This window comes from Rhinatrema bivittatum, chromosome 2 (genome assembly GCF_901001135.1).
Source record: "Rhinatrema bivittatum chromosome 2, aRhiBiv1.1, whole genome shotgun sequence".
NCBI classification, from domain to species: domain Eukaryota; kingdom Metazoa; phylum Chordata; class Amphibia; order Gymnophiona; family Rhinatrematidae; genus Rhinatrema; species Rhinatrema bivittatum.
The window spans coordinates 271,324,552-271,349,050 of NC_042616.1; the positions used below are offsets into that span (position 1 = coordinate 271,324,552).

Genomic DNA, 24,499 nt, shown 5'->3' on the forward strand with positions numbered 1-24,499 from the left:
GCACTTCTTATGTTTTTACTGAGCCACTCCACTGTTGTTTTTGCTTTGTGCACAGAATCACTGTGCTACTGAAAGGTGAATATCCCCTCCAATCTCAAGCTCTTTCAAGCTGGCTTAGGATCGCTTGTGGACTGCAGTCTTTATGTCTAGCCACAGATTTTCGATTGATTCAGGTCTGGGCTATGAGTGGTTCACTCTCTTTCTTGTTGAGTCACTCCACTGTTACTTTTGCTTTGTGCTTAGGATCACTGCGCGGTTGAAAGCCTTCTCCCCAAGCCCAAGTCTATGGCAGACTGAAACAGGTTTCTTCCAGGATCTGCCCGTATGTTGCACCATCCATTTTTCCCCTCAATCTTCACAAGCCTCCCTGTCCGCCCTGCTGCAAAGCATCCCCACTACCCAATGCTGCCACTACTCTGCTTTACTATAGGGACGGTGCTAGCAGGGCAACACCACACACATTGCTCAGCACTGAGACAAGAAAGTTCTTCTTTGGTCTCTCTAGACCACAAAACCTTTGCCCACATTCGTGCAACACTTTTAAGTGTTTCCTTGCAAATGCTATGCAGCACATCATATGACTTTTCTTCAGCAGCAGCTTCCTTCATGCCCCACTCCCATATAGGCTATGTTTGAGGAGTAATCTTGAAATTGTTGAACAGTCAATATGTCCTCCAGCCTCAGCCAGAGAACTCTGTAGTTCTTTTAAATTAATCTTAGAAATTACAGTGTCCCTTCCACAGTAGTTTCTTTAACCCACAGCTATCGACTTTGGAGGGGCAGCAAGATTGGTGGTGTCAACTGTTTCCACTTTGCAATGATTTTACTTTTATGTATTTTATTTATTTCAGGTGCATTTAGATCACAGCAAGTTACATTCAGGTGTTTATAGATATTTCCCTGTCCCCAGAGGGCTCACAAGTTTGTACCTGAGGCGATGGAGGGTGCAGCAACCTGAGAATACTCCAAGAAATACTCGCATTGAAATAATCTTATAGCCTTTCCCCAATCTGTATCTTTAAAACATCCTTTTCCTGGAGTTTTTTCAGCATCTCCTTTTTTGTATATTTTAACCTTTGTTTCAAATACACTTCATACAACAGAAACAGCTCAGTTCTTTATCAGGAGTATTTGAATGAGTTCAACTATTGTTAATGGACATAGGTGGGCTCTATTTACCTTATTATGGGCCCTAAGGTAATTTTTTGAATCAAAGCTAATCTGAGTTTGTTAGGCAAAAGGGGAAGGATTTATGCAATCAAGCCTTTTTGTTTTTTTCATTCTTAATTACTTCTGGAATATTTCTACAATTGTTCTTTCATGATGAAAGTGTAGAGTACAAAGGTGTAAAGACTTTTGTAAGGCACTGTATTGCAAGGGGGGGGGGGTGCAAAAATACAAAAGCAGACCTGTCACACCCTCCCATATCTTTAGAAAAAAATGTATGGCTGTTTCAGGAACTAGGAAAGCTTTGAAATATTTTTAGACTGGAAATTGACAAAACGGGCCACTGCTGCTGCAATCACCCAAATGCAAATAATAAAAGGTGCAAATCAACACAGGGCAAACACATTTACAAAAATACTTAATGCAGAGTTACAGTTGATGCAACCATATATTTTAGACCAACTAGAGCCATACTGAAAGATATCAGTTATCTGCATTGAATCTTAGTAGATTAGTATCAATAATAAGCTTTTTATCTGAAAAGGTTCCAAGATGATCAAAATGAAACAAGATGATCTATGGGCAAGATTTAGTAAGGATATTTCATATAAACAAACAAACAAAAAACAAGATAATTTTAACTAAACTGAAATGTAAACTTACCATTAATTTCCATTCCTTGAGTCCTGACAGATCGGTCCAGTTAAGTGGGTTATACTCTTGTACCAGCAGGTGGAGGCAGAAAACAACTTCCTTTTCTGATGTCATTTGAACCTAAATAATCTGGAATAACAGAATAACTTACCAGTAGTTCTCTGCCTCCAGCTGGTAGGTGCTGCTGAAGGATAGCAAAAAAGGAGATGGGGGCTACAGTCCGTGGATGGGTCAGTTTCCCCAGGAAAGGGAAGTAAGCTGAGGATAGCTATTCTTCCTCTCCATAAAAAGGGGGGGTGGTGGGAGAAAAAAAATCCATTTCCCATTTGAACCTAGTAGAAGGGCCGAGAACAATGTTCTGCAGGATGCTGGACACACATGAGGAGCAAGAGAAGCGCTGAGAGAGTGAAAATGGATACAGTCGCTCCCTGCTGCCCGGCCCATGGAGAAAGGTAGGAAAGTGCCTGCAGTGCAGCAGTCAGCAGAGTTCCATAGCAAGCTCTTTCTGCATCAAATGTGACGCATTGGAAAGCCAGCAGAAAAACAGGTACACAGGGGTTTGCAAGAAGTGGACAACTGAGCAAATGTTAGTGATGTAGCAGCATCAGGAAAGGAGCCATTGCTGGTACAGAGGGAAGTCCACAGTGCAGTGGCTAAAGGTAACATTGTTGGCAGAGAGAAAGCAGGCCCAAGTCTAGCAGGCAAAGTCTGCAGGAAAACCTGTTGGGACATGGAATTTATTCTCCTTATGCAAAAGGCTTACTAGAAAAAGGGGTCACTGGAATGGACAGAAGGCCCAGGTCTCCCCCTTGGCATCCCTAGAGAGGGTAAGACCTTGGCTGAGGGTAGAAAGCTCCCTCTCCCCAGGACATTCCCCTTCGGTATACAGTGCTCAAACAGGAAGAACAGAGGACCTAAAATGTCCTCAGGGCTCTGGAGAAGACTCGGATGGTGACATAGAATCAGATGCCGCAGTTAGTTTTTTCACAGAGAAGAGCTGAGCACACTCATTTCTAAACTGGAGCAAACCTTAGATCTAACAGATGAGCAGTAGAAGGAAAAGAAGCTACAGGGTCATCTGGGTATTAAGAAGCCTACCAGAACCTTTCCTCTGCATTCAGCCATAAAAGATATGATTACGGCAGATACCTCAGACACAGTCTTAAAGGTTAGGCATATAATGATGAAACTCCAATAATAATGACCCAAACCCAAAAATGAAATCCGTATGACCATCATAAATATTGCACCAATTACATATAATATACGTGACTCATATCTTTGGCATATAATGGGATTTTAAAAGCCCTGCGAGCGTAAATCTGGCAGGGCACTTGCGCGCCGGCGCATCTATTTTGCATAGGCCGCCGGCACGCGCAAAGCCCCGGGGCGTCTCCAGAGGCATGACGGCGGTCCGGAGGCGGGGACGAGTGCTCCGGCGAGAGGAGTAACTCAACGAAATAAATTAGGGAGGGGGATTTAGTTAGGGCTGGGGGGTGGGTTAGATAGGGAAAGGGAGGGAAAGGTGTGGGAGGGGGGAACGGAGGTAGGCTGCCCGGCTCAGCGCACGCAGGCTGCCGATTTTGCACAGCCTTGCATGTGCCGACCCCGGGTTTTAAAAGATACGCGCGTATCTTTTAAAATCTGGCATACTTTGCGCCGGTTGCGCGTACTTTTTTAAAATCTGCCCCAATCTGAATTCTAACCATTGGTCAATTTTTTTTATATATATATTTTTTTAAATGGCAAATAAGAAGTGAAACTTATCTCTTCGGGGCCTGATTCATTATTTCAGTCCATACAATTTTAATGGCATCGGTCTCTATTGTAAGCCAATTGGAATCGTCAAGCTTGTTCAATTTTGGCATAGAAACTCAGTTTAAACATCTACTTTCTTAAACAAGAAGAAATATAACAAGATGTGTCGAAGGACATCTCCCAAACACTCATCATTCGACCAATGATTAGAATTCAAATTACCGGTATGTACCAAATATATGGGTCACAAATATTATGTGCAATCGGTGCATTGTTTATGATGGTCACACAGGTTTGGGTCAGTTTTCTCAGAATAGATCAGTTTTTGGTGATATTTTTTCTTTCTACTTGGTGATCCTTTTCTGTTTTTGGTATTTATACAAACTGTACCCCCGTACAGCAAGCAGAGGTAGAACAGTTCTTTAAAGTGCCAACGGTAGATGCCCCGGTAGTGGCAGTAACAAAGAAGTGATATTTAATGACTGAACTGCAGTATTGCAGAGTATAGACAAGAAAGATATGGTCCCAAACAGGGAACGAGAAAATGGAAGACACAGCAAATAAAGCAATATAGGGTCAGACAGCTAAGCCCGGCCATGTTTGTGGTGGACTATGGGGGGCAATTTTGAACTGAATTTTTCACAGGGGAAAGCAATGAAAGTCCAAGTATAAACATATGAGCCTATCTTAAGGCACTGAAGGAGTAATACAGAAGCAGTATATAGGCACATTACAACAGGGTTTCTCAAATCTGTCTCCACAGGCCTGAAATACATGCATGTACCATATATCCAAAGTATGCAAATTTATCTAGTGCCTTTTTATTGTGAGCATTCTGAAAACTTGACTGGCTCTGGGGTTTAGAAATGTCCACATTAAAGTCTGGAAAGGGGAGACTTCTGACTACCTTAAATAACTGAAATGAAAGCAAGAACCAATGTTAGCAAGAGGAAAGAGCAGTGAAACAAAGCTCAAAAAGGAGTCACGTTGAGGATTATCAGCACGTTAAGTAGTAGCAGAAGCTGAAGATGCCAGACCAAATACAATTTTTATTGCTCTCAAACCACAGTTGCTTTTATTACTCATTAAAAGGAACAGAAAGAGAGGCACAAATCAGCACAAGCAAGGACAATTCAATGACTGTGTTTGAATCAATATTTTTGCTGATCATGTGATAATGAAGCAACAAAATTTAATGACCTAAGGGATAAAAAGATGACCCAAAGAAAAAAATATATTTGTAGAATTGAAGTACAATGTACTGTTTAAAAATCAAATAAGGTGGATTTTATTATCAAAAGCACATAAAACATATTATTGATGATCCAAAAATACTTTCAGTACCACTGTTTTATTGCATCTCCATTTCCTCTGCAGACTTAAGAAAAACATTTTTGCACAGTGACTGACCAATTCATACTTGAACATTTGCCCTCACTTATATATTCATTTAGTATTACTACATATGCACCTTTATTCAAGCTTTCTGCTACACCCACTGACCCATACACATACAACTCACTTAAGTAGAAGCAAACTCTGTTCTCCAGAAACAAGAATGGCTAACAGCTAACTGTGCAGGGATCCAAAATGTAAGAAATCCACATCTTTCTAAATATAGGGGGTAATTTTCAAAAGAATTTCTGCACATAAGCTCATTTACACATATAAAACCTTTTATTAATTTATTTATATTCCGATATTCTGCATACAATCATAATGGTTCACAATATAAATATTAATAATAAATAAATTACATGCAAATTAAAGGAATTATCATAAAACCAAATAAGTGCAAACACAATTCAATTTAAATCCGTAATAAAACGAATAGGGGCAGATTTTAAAAGCCCTACGTGCGTGGGGGGGGTTACGCGCACCGAGCCTATTTTGCATAGGCCCCAGGACGCGCGTATGTCCCGTGGCTTTGTGAAAGGGGAGGGGAAGGGGCGGGACAGTGGCCGTGCCGGGGGAATCACACTTGGCCGGCATGTGCAACCTACGCCTGCCCAGAGGTAGGCACAACTTCCAAAATAAAGGTTGGGGGTTTAGGTAGGGCTGGGGGGTGGGTTAGGTAGGGGAAGGTGGAGGAGGGGTGGAAGGAAAGCTCCCTCCGAGGCCGCTCCAATTTCGGAGTGGCCTCGGAGGGAACAGGGAAAGCCATTGGGCTCCCCTAGGGCTCGGTGCGCACAAGTGTGCACCCCCTTGCGTGCCAACCCTGGATTTTATAACGTGCGCATGGCTGCGCGCGCATGTTATAAAATCGGGTGCAGATTTGTGCGTGCCGGGTTGTGCGCACAAATCTATGCCCGCGTGTAGGTACTAAAATCTGGCCCGTAATGAATAAAATCAATTAAAATAAAAAAAAACTTGAAAATTAACCCCATAATAGATGGTTGGCACAACAGATCTATCCTAGTATATGCTGCACTATTCTGAGACTCATATGGCATAGTATAATAGAGAAGGTCAGGAAAGACTGACTTATCTCTATATTTTCTTCCTCCTGTTGATGGGTTGCAGCTCACTGCTTTACCATTAATATAAAGAAAGTTTTGTATTTAGCATGTTTACTAGTGCAAACAATATAGCACTCAAGATGAAATATATGTACTTACTTTAATAGGACAATCAAAGATTTCATGAAACCCTTCTCTTGAGTACAATCCAAATACTTGCACCTAAAGTCATACAAAAAACATGTTATCTTAGATTCACCCTATTACAGACACTGAAAAGTTGATCTGAAATGACTTCTCATCATAGCTGGAGCCATGAATCCAAATGTTTTAATTTAAAATGCTTCACACTTCGCAGATCATCTTTTTGAGGTCTTCAATTTAATACTGTATTCTTTGAAAAAGAGCTCTTTTCTTGCAGCAGTGCATTTTGTGAAGACATTTATAACAGTATAACTTGCTTCGCTATCACTATAATATTCAAGTACACAAAGGCCAATAGAGAATTATTTTGACTGAAAGAAATATTTATTTATATTGTGCTGTTTTATTTTAAAACTTATTTACCCTTCATCTACAATTGACATTTGTCAATATTTAGTGATATTCCCTTAAGAACTGTATTCTAAACTTCACTGAAGAATATAACCCCATCTTTTACACATCTTTTACATACTTTTTTGAATTTCCAATTTAAATTTTCAATAAATAAGAACATTTAAATATGTCCTATTTTTGGCACAAACTCTCTATAAACACAAAATCCCATCTACATGCATTCCTTCAAAATGTGCACCCAAACTGTGATTAAAGGAAAATTAATTCCCCCAAATGTGGCAAACAGAAAACTCCCTCTGGATCGTCTGACACAATTCTGTGATTGCCAAAGATTTTGACCTATAAAGATCCCAGTCTCTACTTTCCCATAGCTACAAGAAGTACTAAAGATAAAATCCTGAAATCATAGCCAACCCATTGACATTACATGGGGAAATCTACAGTTTGGCAAGTGTAACTATGGAAAAGCTCAAATGTACCCTAAAAGGGATCAAATCACAGAAATTCTATATTTAGAAACTACACCAGAAATGGAAAAAATGCTTCCTTTATAATGGAAGGCATTTTCATTGAATATTGCTTTCTAATATCCTCTAGCTTGGTGATACTGAAGGGATTTATATATGCCTCTCTGCCATGCCATCCCATCCCAGGTCCGTTAGTGGTTTCTAATTGGTGGTTGCCTCTGAGATTGCTAGTGCTACAACCACCAATTCTGAAATACAATTTACAAGTTACTGAAATCTATTATACTATGATTTTACATCTTGTTTTATATTCTTTGGTTTTTATTGTTACTCTAAATTCTCATATCCCCAAATTGTAATCTGGTCGGTGCTTCACCTTGTGCATATCAAATCTATGTTTTCCGCATTCCATGTTATCTAGAAAAATAGACTTGAATAATAGAAATGTTCTGTAAAAATGTGCCTGTTCAAAATGGCATTAAAATTAAATAAAGCTATATTTCAAAAACATGAAGCATGTATTGATTTGCCATGTTTTAAGTTAAAAAGATATCTCTAAATGTAGTCTTGACAGTTCTCCCTTTCGTTTAGAAAAAAATAAATACAAGTTTCATTATTTTCCCTCATAAATTCCCTTCCTCCAATGCATATCAAAACAGGATTAAAACATATGCATCTCTGTAAGAGTTGTACGTTGGCATCTGTGAAAATATTTATTTGAAATGAATCCATTTGCATATTTTGTCTATGTGGTCAGTAAGTGATGCATAAATGTATACATAATTGATGTTCTTCCTCTCAAAGAAAATGAAGTGTACATCAAACGAAAAGAATATTACATGAACTACTACTGCCGTGGAAAAGCCTTAAGAAGAAGAAAAGAAGAATGTTTTTGAAGACAGCTTCATGCACCGCAATAGCAGACGTGCAACACAGAATGAAAAAAAAAGTGTAACAAAATTGAAATTCCATATGATCACTTCTCCACCGAATGTATGATTTCCTACCTATAGCCTTCAAAAGGACACATGAACAACTTTGCTTTAAGAGCAGTTATGTCAGTGGCTTTCAGGTACCTTTTGTCATCAATGTGTGTTCATGTTTTAGTGGTATCTGAATCAAGTGTTTCAGACATCAAAATATTTTCCATAGAGGAAAGGTTTCACAAAGTTTATACACCCTTTCTCCTCCTCAACATACAACTATCACTTTCATCCTCCCTCGTTTCAGGACCTCGTTTTATTCCATGATGGCTCTGATTAATTTTGTGGAAACCCAGAAGCTTAGCACACCCAGCAATTATGCCACTCAGATGACAAGACTATCACTATGGCATTACTTCTTAAGGCATCTTTAGGCAAGGCTGGAGAAGGTATGCTAGCTAAAAATAGATTTATATATATATATATATATATATTTTTTTTTTTTTTAATCTTATGCCTGTTCAGTTCACAAGAGATTGAAAAATCCGATATAAAAGTGGGTGCAGACCAAAATTTCACTTGCAGTTGGAGACATCACAAATAAGAGACAAACAAAATTGCTACAAGGACAAAGGGGACAAAACGTAAAAAACTTATTTTGATTTTTAAGTCATAGTAACTTTATAGGAAACAACACAAAGACCCCAGCAACATAAATTGCCCAAAACAGGAAAAACTGTTTACAAGTAAGATCCTGAATTTTACAGTAAACAGCAGCCCATTCAATACAGCTGTCTGCTTGCCATGCAGTAGTAATATTAAGAACATCTAATATACTTATTCTAAAATTACTTTTTTTTTTTTTTTTTTTACATTTCTTGATATTATCTCCTCTTGCCTTCAGTTCATTTTCAGCCTCACTGAAAATGAATTAACAAGCGCAAATTAGTGAAATGGTAAGCACAAATATCCTGCAACCAGGAGCCATGGCATACAGCAATGCAAGGCTGGACAAACTCACTAAGTCAGTCATAGCAATCTAAAGAGCAGGTCTACAACAAGCTGAATACAAAAAAAAAAGTATATTTTATTTCAACCAAATAATTAAATAGCTATAACAACCACTAATAAATAAAGGGCAAACAACCAGGCCCCCGACATTTTCCACTCGAAAAGCAAGTTTGTTTACCTGTAAATAAGATTCTATATAGAGTGTAGAATGAATTAGCTATAATACATGGGTGATGTCTACCAATGGGGTTGAAATTGACCCAGGTCTCAGAGCTCAGTAAAGATTTTACTAAGTATATTCAGCAGTTCCCACATGAATGCCTTATAAACCTCTCAGTCTCTTCCAGAGTTTACCTTGATAAAGCGTAATCAACTCTCTAGGGAGGCAAGTGGATAGTAATTATGCTTAATTCACCCTGTTTATGGAGAACCTTGTTTACAGATAAGCAAACTTGCTTTCTCTATCAACAAGTAGGCATGAATTAGCCATAAACCGTGGGGAGTCCCAAACAGAGGGTTGTATACTGGCACAATAACTTAAAGACAACCCAGCCCCACCAAGTAGAGAGTGGATTACTGGTTGAACAGGCTGCATTGAACTACTTGTCCAAAGTTACTGGCTCCAGGGTACATGTTGTCCAGACAGTAGTGAGAGGTGAAGGTGTGAACAGGCAACCAAGTAGCAGCTTTCCAAATGTCTTCAATAGAAGTGACCCTGAGATGAGTCACTGAAGTTGCCACAGCTCTCACTTGATCCTTGACAGTCTGTAATCTGTAAGCCAGCACATAGCAGTGTTCTATACAGTCCACTAGCCAACTGAACAGAGTTGTTTGGCAACTGCCCTTCCCAATATAGTGGTATCAAAGGACACAAACAGTTGACAGTAAGTCAGAGTCCTCTTTAGGTAATATACCAGGGCTCTTACAGTCCAAGGAGCGAAGAGCCTGTTCTCCTTTGTGCACATGTGTTATTAGAAAGAATGCGGCTAGCACAATAGCTTGATTAATGTGAAACATCTCTCTTTTGGAGGAAATTGGTGTGAGTTTGTATATACACCCTATTATTAAAAAAAATGGAAGGTATGGTGAATATGAAACCAGAGCCTGTAGTTCACTTACTTTTCGTACCAAAATGACAGTGACATGAAACAACACTTTCCAAGTAAGAAACTTCAAGTCTGCTGACGCAAGAGGTTTGAAAGAAAATTTCACAAGTTAAGATAGGACTACATTGAGGCCCAAGGCACTGGAAGTTTACTGACTAGCGTTTTAGAATGCCACAGTTCTATCATAAATTTTGATACTAAAGAACAGAAAGAGATCGGAGCCCTTTCTACCTGCTGGTGATACACTACAATGGCACTGAGATAAACTTTGCCTGAAGAGGTGCTAAGGTCTGAGGACGATAGGTAGAATACATATTGAAGCAAGTCCCTTGGGCCTTGAGATAACGAATCCAGCTGACTTGACTTGTCCTACACCAAGTCGAGAACATCCTCCATTTGAAACTGTAGGATCTTCTGGTTGAAGGTTTCCTGATGGAAAACAAAACATCCTTCATCTCCCTATTAAATCACGAATTGATTATAAGATTTTAATAATTATACACAAATTAATTCATTCCGATCACCACAAACAAACAAGCTTAAAAATCACGTTACAGAACAACAGGAAGCTTAAAAATCACGTTACAGAACAACAGGAATCTGTCAAATAATACCTCTCGTCTAATAATTCCACCCATCAAAGATGCTCATCTTTCAACAACACGAAATAGAGCTTTCTCCATAGCCACTTGTGGGGATAGACACATCAATTGAGATAGTCTGTTAGCATGTTTGGTATGCCTGTTAGATAAGTGGCCCGGAGATGCATGGAGTGTGCAAGGGGCCCAGGCCCAGATCTGCACAGCTTCCTGGCAGAGCAGATAAGAGCCTGTGTCCCTGTTTGTTCGAGTACCACATTGCCACTATGTTGTCTGTACGTATCCACAAAGTTTTGTGTGAGAGGCAGTGTTTGAAGGCATAAAGGGCATAACGCATGGCTCAAAGCTCCAGGAAGTTGAACTGAGACTTTTCATGGAGCAGCGTTGACGCATTTTGGGTTTGGAGGGTATTGATACGAGCTCTCCAACCCAAGTTAGATGCAACCGTGGCCAAGATCATCTGAGGATTTGGTTATTGGATCAGTGGTAAGGATCAGGGATGAAAACGGTTGAACGGCTTAGAGCCACTGAAAACTTAAAATCTACTGAGTTTTTCTCATGGCTAGTCTAGCAATAGGAGTGACGTGGATCATGGAAACCATATGGCCCAGCAATGGAAGAATTAATGGGCTGAGGGTATGTTGCATGCGCGAAGAGATGTGGACAATTTGATAGGATGTCTGCGTGTTTGTTGGGCAGGAAGGCTGTTGCGACTTTAGTGCCCAGATCTACTCCATATGGGATTTATAGTAGTTGATCAGAATTCCCAGCCAAATGTAGTAGATTTATAGTGAGTCTTAGAGAATTTAGAGCTCCTTGTTTGGATTGACTCCTTACTGGCAGTCATCCAGGTAAGGAAACGCGTGAATGCTGTTGTTCTTTCTAGATGAGCGGCAGCCACTGATAGGCATTTGGTGAAAAATTTGGTGAAATACACAAGTTGTCGAAGCTAGTTCGAATTGCAGAACTTGGTATTGAAAATGTTGTTGACTCACTATGAAGCGTATAGAAAGTCCAGAGAATAGAGGCAATATAGTAATAAGGGAAGCATGGTGCCGAGAGACACCATTTCAAACTTTTCTTTCTGAAGAAATTTGTTGAGATTTCTGAGGAACAGGTTGGGCGAAGGTCACCTATTTTCTCTGAAAGTAGGAAACAGCGGGATTAAAATCCTCTGCCTTGCTGTGTCTGGGGAATGGTATCCCAAGCCCTGGTCCTCCAGAGGGATGGACCGTTCTGTTCTCTGGCAAGTTTGAAAAATCCAGGAGCCTGACCAACTGGCGGAGCTGGTGTGATCTGGATATCAGTTGGTCTCACACGGGAGTAGTAAGAGGTCCTTCTAGCATTCCTCTTTGCTGTGCAAGAAACGGAGAGAGCTGTCGCAGGGTCTCTCGGTGGTCTTGCAATTGAGCCACTGTCTGTTGGACCTTGTGCACGAAGAGATTATCTGCGGTGCATGGCAGATCAGCAAGTTTGTCTTGGACTTCGGGCTGTAAATCAGGGGCCGTAAGCCAGGCTCACCATCTAGCACGGAGTCCTGTTGCTGGCAACGGGAGGACATTTCGAAGCAATCACATGTTGTTCGAATTTCATGTGGATGACAGAGAGGTTCCCTAGGTGTTGTGTCAAATATAGCTGGAAAATAACAATATGTGACACCAATATAGTTCTTGGGAGAAGTTACGACCTAGACCCTCCCGAAAACTTCTGGTCCTTTTTAGTGACCAGGTCGAAAGGGATGGTTTCAGACACGTCCTTTACTTAGGTCTCGATGGGATCGGTGCCGAAGCGAGATTAGAGTGCCCTGTAACGATCCAGGGATAGGTACAGGGGTCCGTGGAGGCTCAGAAGGACGAGTTGGCATTGATGAATTACCGTATTTTTCGCTCCATAAGACGCACCTGACCATAAGACGTACCTAGGATTCAGAGGGGGAAAATTTAAAAAAAAAAAATGTTGTGCTAAACTGGCTCTGTCCCCGGGCGTCTGTGCAACTTATGGAGCTAATTAGGGAAGTGCATAACATTTTTTTTCTCCCTATTTTGTTTTCAGGTGTGGGGAGGGCCATTTCGGTCCACTCCCCAGATCAGAAAACTTTTATCTTTCTCTTTCTGTGGGAACCCTCCCCCCCCCCCCAAAAAAAAAAAAACCCTATCCCAACCCTTTAAATTAATTAACAACCCCCCACCCTCCTGACACCCCCCAAGAGCTGCCAAATTAATTAACTACAACCCCCCACCCTCCTGACTCCAAGACCTGCCAAAAGTCCCTGGTGGTTCAGCAGGGTTCCAGGAGCGAACTCCTGGACTTGGGCCGTCGGCTGCCAGTAATCAAAATGGCGCCGACGGCCCTTTGCCCTTAACTATGTCACTAGGGCCGACCAATGGCAGTGGTAACCCCTGTAACATAGTAAGGGCAAAGGGCCGTCGGCGTCATTTTGATTACTGGCAGCCGACGGCCCAAGTCCAGCAGATCGCTCCCGGACCCCTGCTGGACCACCAGGGACTTTTGGCAGGTCTTGGGGGGGGGGGTCAGGAGGGTGGGGGGTTTGTTATATTTTTAGGGTTTTTTTTATATTCGCTCCATAAGACGCACAGATATTTTCCCCCCACTTTTGGGGGAAAAAAAGTGCATCTTATGGAGCGAAAAATACGGTAGGCTGTCGTTGGTAGGTGCTACAATAAGGCGGTGCCACAACGGTATGAATATCAATGGCTCCGGTGTTAGTAGATTCCAGAAGGCATCGAAGACAGCCTGACGGACAAGGATGTCCAGCTCCTTCCTGGAAGCTGGTATAGGTAGCGCAGCTACAGGGGGAGACAGGATAGGTGCTACTGGCACTTCCATATGAATCTGTGATGGCTCAGTACCTGGCACCGGTGTCGGTGGGGAACACCTCAATGCCTCGGGTGCAGAGGAGCATGCAGGCACTTGTACCCGGGCCCGCTTCAAAACTGGCTAAATGGACATTGATGCTGGTGTGGTATCAGTGCCAGCACCTAACGCGGAGCCACATCGGTGCCGGCGACGATGTTTCCCTCTGTGCTTGGCCCAGTCATTATCCAGCATAGAAGAAACTGCCACCAATGTCCAGAATGGTAATGGACAGTTACCGTGGCAGTGACTTTCCCTCGGTGCTCGGTCCGGTCATTCTCCAGCACCAAGGAAGCTGCCACCGACGTCCAGTTACTGTGCCGGTGATGATTCCCACAGTGCTCAGCCTGGTCATTCTCTAGCACCGAGGAAGATGCCCTCGCTGTCCCGGATGGCATTGGTGATGGACGGTCACTGTGCCTCTACTGCTCCTGGCATTGTTTCTCACCCAAGGATTGCATGAGGCTCTGGTTAAGAACCCGAAGTATGGAGCATTTTCTTTAGTTGAGGGCATCGATGTAGGCGATGGAGGCTTCGATATTATCGATGGTGGCATCAACAGAAGCCTCGATAGAAGCACTGACAGCTTCAACGGAGGCATGGACGGGGCATCGACGGCTGCCCTGGCGGCATCAATGGCGACCGCAACGGGAACCGTGGACGTCCCAATCCCTCTAGCCCCGATGGACCCGGTGGGAGATCACAGCAAAGACACTCGCAGGCATTGTTTGGTGGACCGAGGGTGATAGACATAGGGAGAAGAGGGCCGCAATTCGGTTGGTAACCCGGGGAAACAGATGAGGTGACATGAACCAACCGGAGAACAGGGCACAGTACTCACCGAGCGTCGATGAAATGTGCGCAAAGGGAGACCCGTGTAGGGAAATTATTTGTGAAGTAAAATTTCAAATGTTTTTGTGAGCAAAATCTCACAGAGCCCCTAAACGCGAGGCAAACTGCAGCGTGGAAAACAAAGACTGAAGGGAGACCCCTGTGGACACAGGAATCATGGCATGCTGGGCATGCTCAGTGTGCCAGTCAAAAGTTCTAGAAACTTTGACAGAAAAGTTTTCCGTGATAGGGCTCCGTCCAGTGACGTCACCCATATGTGAGGACTACCATCCTGCTTGTCCTGGGAGAAAGGCAGTAGCATCGTCAGACGAAGCAGAAGTCTGAGTCTGGAGAAAGGCAATAGCGTAGTCAGGCAAAGTCAAAGTCCGTGTAGTCAATCCGAAGTATGAAGCAAGATAGGAACGAAGAGACAGGAACCAAGAACGAGGAACAAGAACGCAGGGATGAGACGAATCTCTAGGAGGCAACGGGTACTCGAGCAGCGAGGAGACCTGTTGCAAAGGCAATGCTAGGGAGCGGCGCCTGAGCTTAAATACTGTAGTTAAGTTGACGTCATCATCCGGGGCTGCGGCTAGGTTCCTGCCGCGGTCCCTACTTAAGGATAAATGGTGCGCACGCGCCTAGGGAGGGGCGTGGCGCAAGTAGCAGCATCTCTCCATGGAGAGGCCCGACAAGACGTGGCAGCAGGACCGGGAACACTGGGGACTGTGGCAGACCCGGAGGCACTGGGGAAGGCCCGAGGACGGAGCTTATGGCCCACTGCCACCAGTGAGGAAGTCTCTGTAGAAAAGTGAGGGGGCCATGCCGCGGATCTGCCGCGGACGGCACGCATAACACATTCTTATTTAAGGCATGTGTAAGGGTTTGCGCTTTGGACAACCAAATCTAGCTTAGTAGTTGATACTATCCAAAGTAGTTTTACACATCCAATGAGAAAACTGTTACATGTGAGGCTTAAAGAAATATTGTTTACATGCATGGTTTTCCCTCCTCAATTCCCTTGGAGAAAGCAATGTCCAACTGGAAAAATAATTCTTTGTAAGATGCTAAATGAGGGAACTAACACCATATTACAGTTCAATCACTTCACTTTTCTGCAAAAGAATAGTCTGCTCCCTGCAAGAATGCAACAAACATTTATGATTAGGCTGGACTTCAGCCTTAAACCTTTATCACTGTCTACTATACATTATAACATTCCTTTTTCTTCATTTTATGATGCATGTATTTTGTCACTGGGCATCAGAAATATTCCTTTTCTGTTGTCATTGCTGTATTCTACTTAGACTGTCACTGCATTTTTTTTTTCTAAAATTTACAATTAACACAAGTAACTTGTTACAGCATTACAGAGGTTATATAAAGGGATTACAACATAAGATATAGGCATATTACATTTACAAAAAAAAAGTAATTTCTCCATAAACCCCTGATCGCTAATTAGAAACAGGGAAGGGGGGAGTCAAGAAAGAAGTGAGCAATCAATTATACAGGAAAACTAAATTTAAAAGAAATTAGAGGAAACTAAATGCTTCAATACAGCTAAGAGCAGACACATGCAGAGAATATTCTAGGGGTGAGAGTCCAGGAAAACTTGAAGCTGTGAGGGTTCAAAATAAATATAATTATAATCAGCATTTTGGTATCGAATCATACATTTACAGGGATAACGTAAAGTGAACTGGGTACCCTTCGATAAACTCAGCTCTACTGACACTGCATTTTAATACCTAAATTTTCAGGGTTACTGCTACTGAAGTTAATGGAGATTGAGTTCTTTGTTCATTTCAATAGCAATAAACTGTTGTTTCTTTCTTTATGTGCAATTGTTTAATGGTAACAACCTTCATCAGTAGTAGTTTAATGAAGTAGCCTGTGATTAATCTAATGAATGCTGTATGGCAGGGGTCGGGAACCCATGGCTCGCGAGCCAGATATGGCTCTTTTGAGGGCTGCATCTGGCTCGCAGACACGTGTCGCCATACTTCGCGGTTCCCCGCTGACCCAGCTGCTCCCCGGTCCTCCGCCGCCCGGGCTTAAAATGCTGTCAGCCCGGGCGGAACGCGGCAGGACAGCTGGAGTCAGCGGCACCGGCGTGCTCTCTTCTCCTCCCCCCCCGCGGCCCGGAAGAGGAAGTGGAGAGCATCGGGTGCCTGCGCGGGAAGAAGAGACCACACTAGCGTGGTCTCTTCTTCCGCGCAGGCACCCGATGCTCACCACTTCCTCTTCCGGGCCGCGGGGGGGAGGAGAAGAGAGCACGCCGACTGGAGTCATCCGGGTGCCTGCGCGGGAGTCATCGGGTGTCAGCCGGGTGCCAGCGCTGGAGTCATCGGGTGCCTGCGCGGGTCTTCCCGCGCAGGCACCCGATGCTCTCCACTTCCTCTTCCGGGCCGCGGGAAGAAGAGAGCATGCCGGTGCTCTCTTCTTCCCGCGGCCCGGAAGAGGAAGTGGAGAGCATCGGGTGCCTGCGCGGGAAGAAGACTGCAGCGCGGCTCGGAGGAAAATGAAAATCTTCAACCGCGGCCGATGGGACTCCGCCTTCGCCTCCGCGAGGGCTGAAAATGAAGGAGGTTAGCGTTGGGAGGTGGCTGCTGCTGCCGCGAGTTCCGGGGGGGGGGGGGGGGGGAGAGAGAGAGAGTGAATGAGCGAGCAAGCATGTGTGTTTGAGATCCTGTGTGTGTGAGTGAGAGATTGCATGTATGTGAATGATTGAGAGCCTGTATATGTGAAAGAGAGTATGTCTGTGATTGAGATCCTGCCTGTGAGAGAGAGAGCATGAATGTAAGTTTACCATTGGGAACCTGTATGTGTAAGTTTGTAATTGAAAACCTGTTTGTTTGAAAGAGTATGTGTGTATGATTGAGATCCTTTGTGTGTGAGAGAGATCATGTGTATGTATGATTAAGAGCCTGTGTGTATAAGTAAGAGAGAGATCATGTGTGTCTGTGTCTGATTGACAGCTGGTTTAGGTGATGGAGCATGTGAGTATGTGATTGAGAGCCTGTGTTTAAATGAGAGAGAGAGACCATGTGTGTCTGTGTGATTGAGAGCTGATTTAGGTGAGGGAGCATGTGAGTATGTGATTGAGAGCCTGTGTTTAAATGAGAGAGAGAGACCATGTGTGTCTGTGTGTGATTGAGAGCTGATTTAGGTGAGGGAGCATGTGAGTATGTGATTGAGAGCCTGTGTGTAAATGAGAGAAAGAGAGGACATGTTTGTAAGCATGTGAATGAGAGTCTGTGTGTGAGAGAAAAAGACAGCATGTATTTATGTGATTGAAAGCCTGTGTGTGTGTAAGCGTGAAAAGATAGACAGCATGTGTGTAAATGTGTAATTAAGAGCCTATATAAGTGAGAGAGAAAAACATTTGTATATGTGAGTGACTGAGAGCATGTGTGTATAGGTGTGTCATTGAGAGCCAGTGTGAGAGAGAGCGCTGGTATGTGACTGAGAGAGGAGAAAGTTCCAAGCAAACCACCCCACCTCCTGCTAATTCAGAACAATCTCAGGACACCTGGATATCAAACGTTCCCAGGTATGCAGAGCAAAAAAATTTTTGTATCCTTATTATTTTTCATTACTGGATCTTTGTGTCTGCTATTTTGAAATATTTTGTTGGTATCTGGAAATGTTTTATATGAGTTTTTAATTATTGGATATTCCACTCATCAGCTGTTTCGAAATATGTTCTTTTTGTTAGTACAGTTTTACTGCTGATGATTTTATATTTCTTGATTTGTTTTATAAGGATGTGTGATGTTTCTTTTTTCCTTTGTTACACTGCATACAGAGACTCTGGCTTGTTGCAGTTTCCAATTCAGTTTTTGTCTGCATGCTTCTTGTTATGCGTTTTGGTCTCTTTATTCTATGTTAGGTGAGGGACAGCACGTGATTCAGGTGAGGTTTTCTGCTGGCGTGTAGTTTCTGTGTAGGACTCTATAGCAGCCTGACTTGGTCCGTTTTCCTAATAGGAGATGTATTGGTGTCTTAAGGCCTGGTGTAATATTTTCAGAGACTTATTGTACTTTAAAAGTGTGATCTTACATAAAATGCACACATTTACTTGTATTTAGTTTTAAACATATTGTATGGCTCTCATGGAATTACATTTTAAAATATGTGGCGTTTATGGCTCTCTCAGCCAAAAAGGTTCCTGACCCCTGCTGTATGGGATAGCTCTGCAGCTGCTGTAATGTGGGGAGAGAAAGGGGAGTGGCATGGAAAAGACAGTTCCAGGGATCTGGAAAAATTATTGCTGCCTGCAGTGAACAGGAACAGAAAAGGCACTAACAAGGCCAATGCATTTCTGCGCGCATTTTCAACAGGAAAAACTCACTCCCGATGCAGGAAGGAGTTCTGTGCGCAGAAAACATGCATACCTCAAGGGGAGCAACACTTAGCCCTCTCGCATGGAAATCCCAAGCAAATGAGGGCATTAAATATTACTCTCCATTACAGAGAGACTGCATCAGGTCAGCGCACCTTCTTTAATGCTGGAAACTTAATGCCTGGGTCAAGGCTGGAGTTAAGTTTCCCGTGCTATAGAAAAAATAGTTAAAAGTGTGAAAAAAAATATCTGGGTGGGTAAGTGACAGTACCCGCCATCGCCACCACTTAGAAAGATAAGTCGGTACTTATCTGGCAGCAGGAAGTACCGGATAAGTTCTATACTACACACCTCACAAAACAGAATGCCCTGCAGTTCAGAACTAAAACATAAGGGGGAATAAAGGAAAGAGATGCTGAACTGCCTCATACAAAAAAAAAGTCATTCTCGGCCTTCAATACTTTGTTACCTAAAATAAACACAACTAAAGCAAATTACAAATGACACAACACATCCAAAAATTCAACCCTTACTCAAATCAATTATCAACGGGGCAGCTATTACTTTACACAAATTCTTACACACCTACTACAGATGAAATACTGACTCATGATCCAATTTCTCTTAGATGTGGCCCATACACCTGAAGGTTCCACTTCCACTTCATCTTCCTTCCAAATATTTATATAGAAACATAATGGCAGAAAAACATATAGGCTATCTAGTTTGCCCATCCCGACATTTCTTCGCTCTATAATCTCCACTCTTCCCTCAGAGATCCCCTGTGCTCGTCCCATGCTTCCTTGAATTCAAATACTGTCCTTGTCTCCAGCACCTCCATGGAAAGGCTGTTCCGTGCATTTATCACCCTTTTTGAAAAGAAATACTTCCTTAGATTATTCCTCACTCTAGCCTCTTCATCACATGACTACTCAATCCAGAGTCTCCTTTCCTTTGAAAGAAACTCACCTCCTATTCATTGATACTTCTGAGGAATTCAAATACCTCTATTAGATCTCCCCATCTCACTTTCCTCTGGGGCAGTGAGGACGAACTCCAGTCCGAGTGCCACAAACAGGCCAGGTTTTCAGGATATCCACAATGAATATGCATGAGATAGAGCTGCAGACAATTCATGCATATTCATTGTGGATATCCTGAAAACCTGACTGGCCGTGGCATCCCAAAGACAGATTTGGAAAACCCTGCCTTATTCACTTGTTTGGCCACCTTGAGATCATCAGATACAACCATTCGAGATCCGGCTTTTGTTTCATGCTTAGAAGAATTTCACCTCCTAAACTGTACCACTCTCTTGGAATTTTGCAGCCCAAATACATGCCTTAGCATTAAATCTTAGCTGCTAAACTCTATACCATTCTTCAAGCTTTGCTACATCCCTCCTGGCTATCTACCTTATTGCAGATTTTGGTACTGCAAAAAGACAAACTTTTCCTGATGGTCCTTCGGAAACATCTCTTACAAAAACACTGAAAAGAACCAGTGCAAGGACCAATCCCTGCTGTACCCCAATGGTAACACCCCTTTCTTTGGAGTGAGCTCTACCACCACTCTTTATCACCTCCCACTACTCTTTGCTGCCCTACTATTTAATCAAGTTGAGGTACGTAGCATAATACTTTCACATCTCCATTGCCAGATCAAACTATTAACAGTTGCAAATACATTCCAAAGCAAAATATAAAAATATGTAACAGTATATCCAGTTCGCTCTCATATTGCTCTGAACTTATTGGATAACTCCTGTTTGAAATAATCCTTGTTGCTGTGGGCTCCTCCTGCCTGCAGGGGCCCTCAGTGAGTTGCAGTCTTGAGCTGCGCAGGTTTCCCTCAAAGGCACATGAAGCAGTCCTGCCACGCCTTAAAAGCCTGCCTCACTCACAGCCCAGTGTCTCATCAATTCTCCTTGCTGTGGTCATCCCTCTGTTTTATTCTCACCTTGCCTTGTTCCTGTTTTCAGTCTGGCCTGTTAGAAGCCTTCTTGCTTTTTCTGGTACTTGTTTTCAGTGTGGCTTAATAGAGGCTTTCTGGCCTTGTCAAGAGTAATCCAAAGCCAGTCCAGGTATAAGGCAGGCTGCAGGCAAGAGTAATCCAAAGCCAGTCCAGGTATAAGGCAGGCTGCAGGCAAGAGTAATCCAAGACGGTCCGGTATAAAGCAGGCGGCAGACAAGGGTAATCCAAAGACAGTCCAGGTAGGAGGCAGGCAGCAGACAAGGGTAATCCAAAGACAGTCCCAAACAGCGGCAAGGCAGGCGATCTAACAAAGCCGTGAGGAAACAACAAAGAAATAGATGCCCAAGGAAATCTTTGCCAAATCTTTATTGGGTGGAGACGTATTGATAAGAGAGGAGACGGTCCGTGTTGATCTGCAGAGAACGTATGTGGAACCATTAGTGAATGGAACCAACAGATGTTTAAGCAATACTCACTTCATATAAGATATGTCTATACTGCGGATGACATTTTGAATTCCATTGTGACTCTCAGTGTTTTCAAATTCAAGCCCCTGAGGCAGCCACTGGAACGTGGCGAAACTCGGCCTGAGTCGGGCATTTTTAATGAACATGTCTCCACCCAATAAAGATTTGGCAAAGATTTCCTTGGGCATCTATTTCTTTGTTGTTTCCAAACAGCGGCAAGACATGAACTCCGAAGACAGCAGCAGCACAAGCGAGCCTGTAGCCGAGGCAAGGGATTTGTGCTGGACTGTCAGATTAAATACTGTAGTTTTCCCGCGCAAGGCGTGGGGGCTGCCAGGAGGGACACCGTTGAAAGGAGAGGAGCAACGCTGTGTTGGCTTGAACACTGCACCGCGGCGCAGGACTGCGCCGGAGACGGCCCCGATCGCGGCGGATGGCCGGCAGCAGCGCGGGAGCACAGGTTCGTTTCCTAACACTACCTCTATTTTCCCACAACACCGTAGTTGTGTTGTGCCCGTTGGCACCTTGTTTGGCTTCTGTGGGTCCCTCTGATCACATGGGGTAGTCTGGAGCTCTGTACTCACCCACATGTGAGGATTACCATCCTGCTTGTCCTAGAAGAAAGCGCAGTTGCTTACCTGTAACAGGTGCTCTCTTAGGACAGCAGGATGTTAGTCCTCAGGAATCCTGCCCGCCTCCTCACGACGTTGGGTTCACCTTCGGTTTATAATGTTAATTTTTCTCACTCGTATTTTTACTATATTACAAGACTGAAGGGGGACCTCGCGTGGATGCGCGAATAGCAGTAGGCTGGGCATGCTCAGTCTGCCAGTCAAAGTTTCTATAAACTTTGACAAAAGCTTTCTGTGCCGGGCTCCATCGGATGATGTCACCCCTGTGCCTGGCTGCATCGGATGATGTCACCCACATGTGAGGACTACCATCCTGCTTGTCCTAGGAGAAAACCTCCTCCACTTCAGTCCATAGGACTTTCTAGTGGAAGGCTTTCTAGAAGCCACTAGGACTCAAGACACATCCTCTGAAAGAACAAGCGGCTGCAGAATTAACCTCTCAACATCCAGGCTGTGAGTGACAGGGCTGCTGCAGTCTGCCTTGGTCTTGCATGTTGAGATCTGGAGAAGGGCAAGGGCGTCAGAGGCTGTTCTGCTATTTGACCTGTACAAGGAGCAGAACTAAGGCACTTTCCTGTTGCAGGGGGCCATGAACAGATCTATGTCTGGACTCACCCAGAGGCGAAATATCTCATTTGCTACCCCCTGGTCCAGGGACCATTTGTGGGGTCTGAAGGTGTGACTCAGCTTGTCCGCTACGTCATTCTCTGTCCCAGCTAGATAAATGGCCCTGAGCACAATCCTGTGGGAAATGGCCCATGACCAGATCTGGACCGCTTCCTGACACAGGAGATACGATCCCATGCCTCCCTGCTTGTTGACATACCACATGGCTACTTGGTTGTCTGTCTGGATCAAGACAACTTTGTTGGACAGCCGATCTCGGAAAGCCCATAGCACATGCCTGATCACCTAAAGCTCCAGGAAGATTATTTGACAAGAACGTTCCTGAGCGGAGCATGGACCCTGGGGGCTGATCCCATCTACATGAGTTCCCCATCCCAGAGTAAATGCATCCGTGGTTAGTACAATTTCAGTAGGGAGACTCCGAAAAGAGATCCCCTGTTCCAGATTGTAAAGGCACTAAGAGGTGTCTTTCTGACACCTCTTAGTGCTGTATACCAGTGTTAGACACAGTATGCAAAGGACTCTGCCTACGTGCTGGAATGCAGCCAGACTACGTGCTGGAATGCAGCCAGCCAACACCCCAGACCCATTAGCTGATTGGTCTAATACATTCTCAAATGAAATGCACTGCACTTATCTAGAAACGATACTGAATATACTCTGATTGGTCAGTATGAAAGGTATAAAAGATTATCCACATTACTGGAACTTTGCGGTGGCTGGGTGACTGTACAGTTGTATGGACTTGTCGCCCCCCAGAACAAACTATTTCCTTGTACTTTGTTCTGTTCCTTGTCCCTATCCCTTTGTCTCTGTCTTTTCCTAATAAAGTCTCAAGTTACCTATTGTAGCTGTACTTTCTTTAGAATAAACAGGACAAAGAATCCCAGAGAGACGGAGTGACTCAGATGCAATCCTGGAGGCTCTGAGTGACCTGGTGCCACTATGATCTCATGGTTCATTGAGCTTTGCACATATGTAAATGTGCTAAAGGAGTGATATGGACTGTTGCAGCCAAATGGACCAACAGCCTCAACATGTGCCAGGCTGATCCCTGCTAGCTGAATCTCTGCCGCAATGGTCACCAAGGTGACAGCCCTATGGCGAGCAGAAAGGCCTTGGCCGTGTCTAGCAGGGCTCCTAAGAAGTCCAATTGAGGTGACGAGCTGAACTTATACTTTGGGTAGTTGAAAACAAACCCTAGTGACTCCAACAACTGAATGGTCAAGCAGATGGATCTAACGGCCCCTGCCTGAGATGTGCTCTTGACCAGCCAATCATCCAGATAGAAAACATGTACTCTCAGTCTGAGGAGGTGCACTGCCACCATGGCCAGGCATTTTGTGAAGACCTGTAGGGCAGACTTGAGCCCAAACAGCAACACCCTGTACTTGAAGTGCTGATTTCCCACTACAAATCGGAGGTACTTCCTGTGACCGGGGAAAATATCAATATGGGTGTATGCATCCTTTAGGTCGAGGGTGCATAGCCAGTCTCCATTTTGCAAGAAGGGGATCAAGGTGCCCAGGGAAACCATCTTGAACTTTTCTTTTTTCAGAAACTTGTTCAAGGCCCTCAGATCTAGGATGGGATGGAGGAGTCCTGTTCTCTTTGGAATCAAGAAATACCTGGAGTAGAATCCCCGCCCTCTGCCCTGGTGGTACGGGCTTGACTGCTCTGGATGTTAAGAGGGAGAAGAGCTCCACTAGTAGCACCTCCTGATATGCTACCAGCCCGCAATATGGGCACAGAGGGCAATTTAGCGGGACACCCAATAAATTAAATTGGCACCCCGGTGGACGATGGACAGAACCCATTGATCCGAGGTTACACTGGGCCACTGGTTCGCAAAGAACCACAGCCTACCCCCGACCAGAGGGTCCATCATCCTGGGTACGGGAGATTGGCTTACACTCCCTGCAGCACAGTCAAAACCCCATCCCCAGAGTTGACTGAGGAGCCGGCTGGGGCTGGGATGGCCTGATGGTGTTGATGGGAATGAGTAGGCAGAGGACAGTACTTCCTTTGGCAAAAGAAAGACTTC

General features: G+C 43.8%; 1 protein-coding gene across 2 annotated transcripts in view; it reads right to left on the minus strand.

Moving 5' to 3' along the window:
* VPS41 (VPS41 subunit of HOPS complex) overlaps positions 1-24,499 on the minus strand; it is a 413,500-nt gene that overhangs the window by 241,384 nt on the left and 147,617 nt on the right. For both annotated transcript variants that reach the window (XM_029589524.1, XM_029589523.1), the window contains exon 6: positions 6,198-6,260. In XM_029589524.1, coding sequence (XP_029445384.1) covers positions 6,198-6,260 — 63 coding nt within the window. The remainder of the gene's footprint in view (positions 1-6,197; positions 6,261-24,499) is intronic.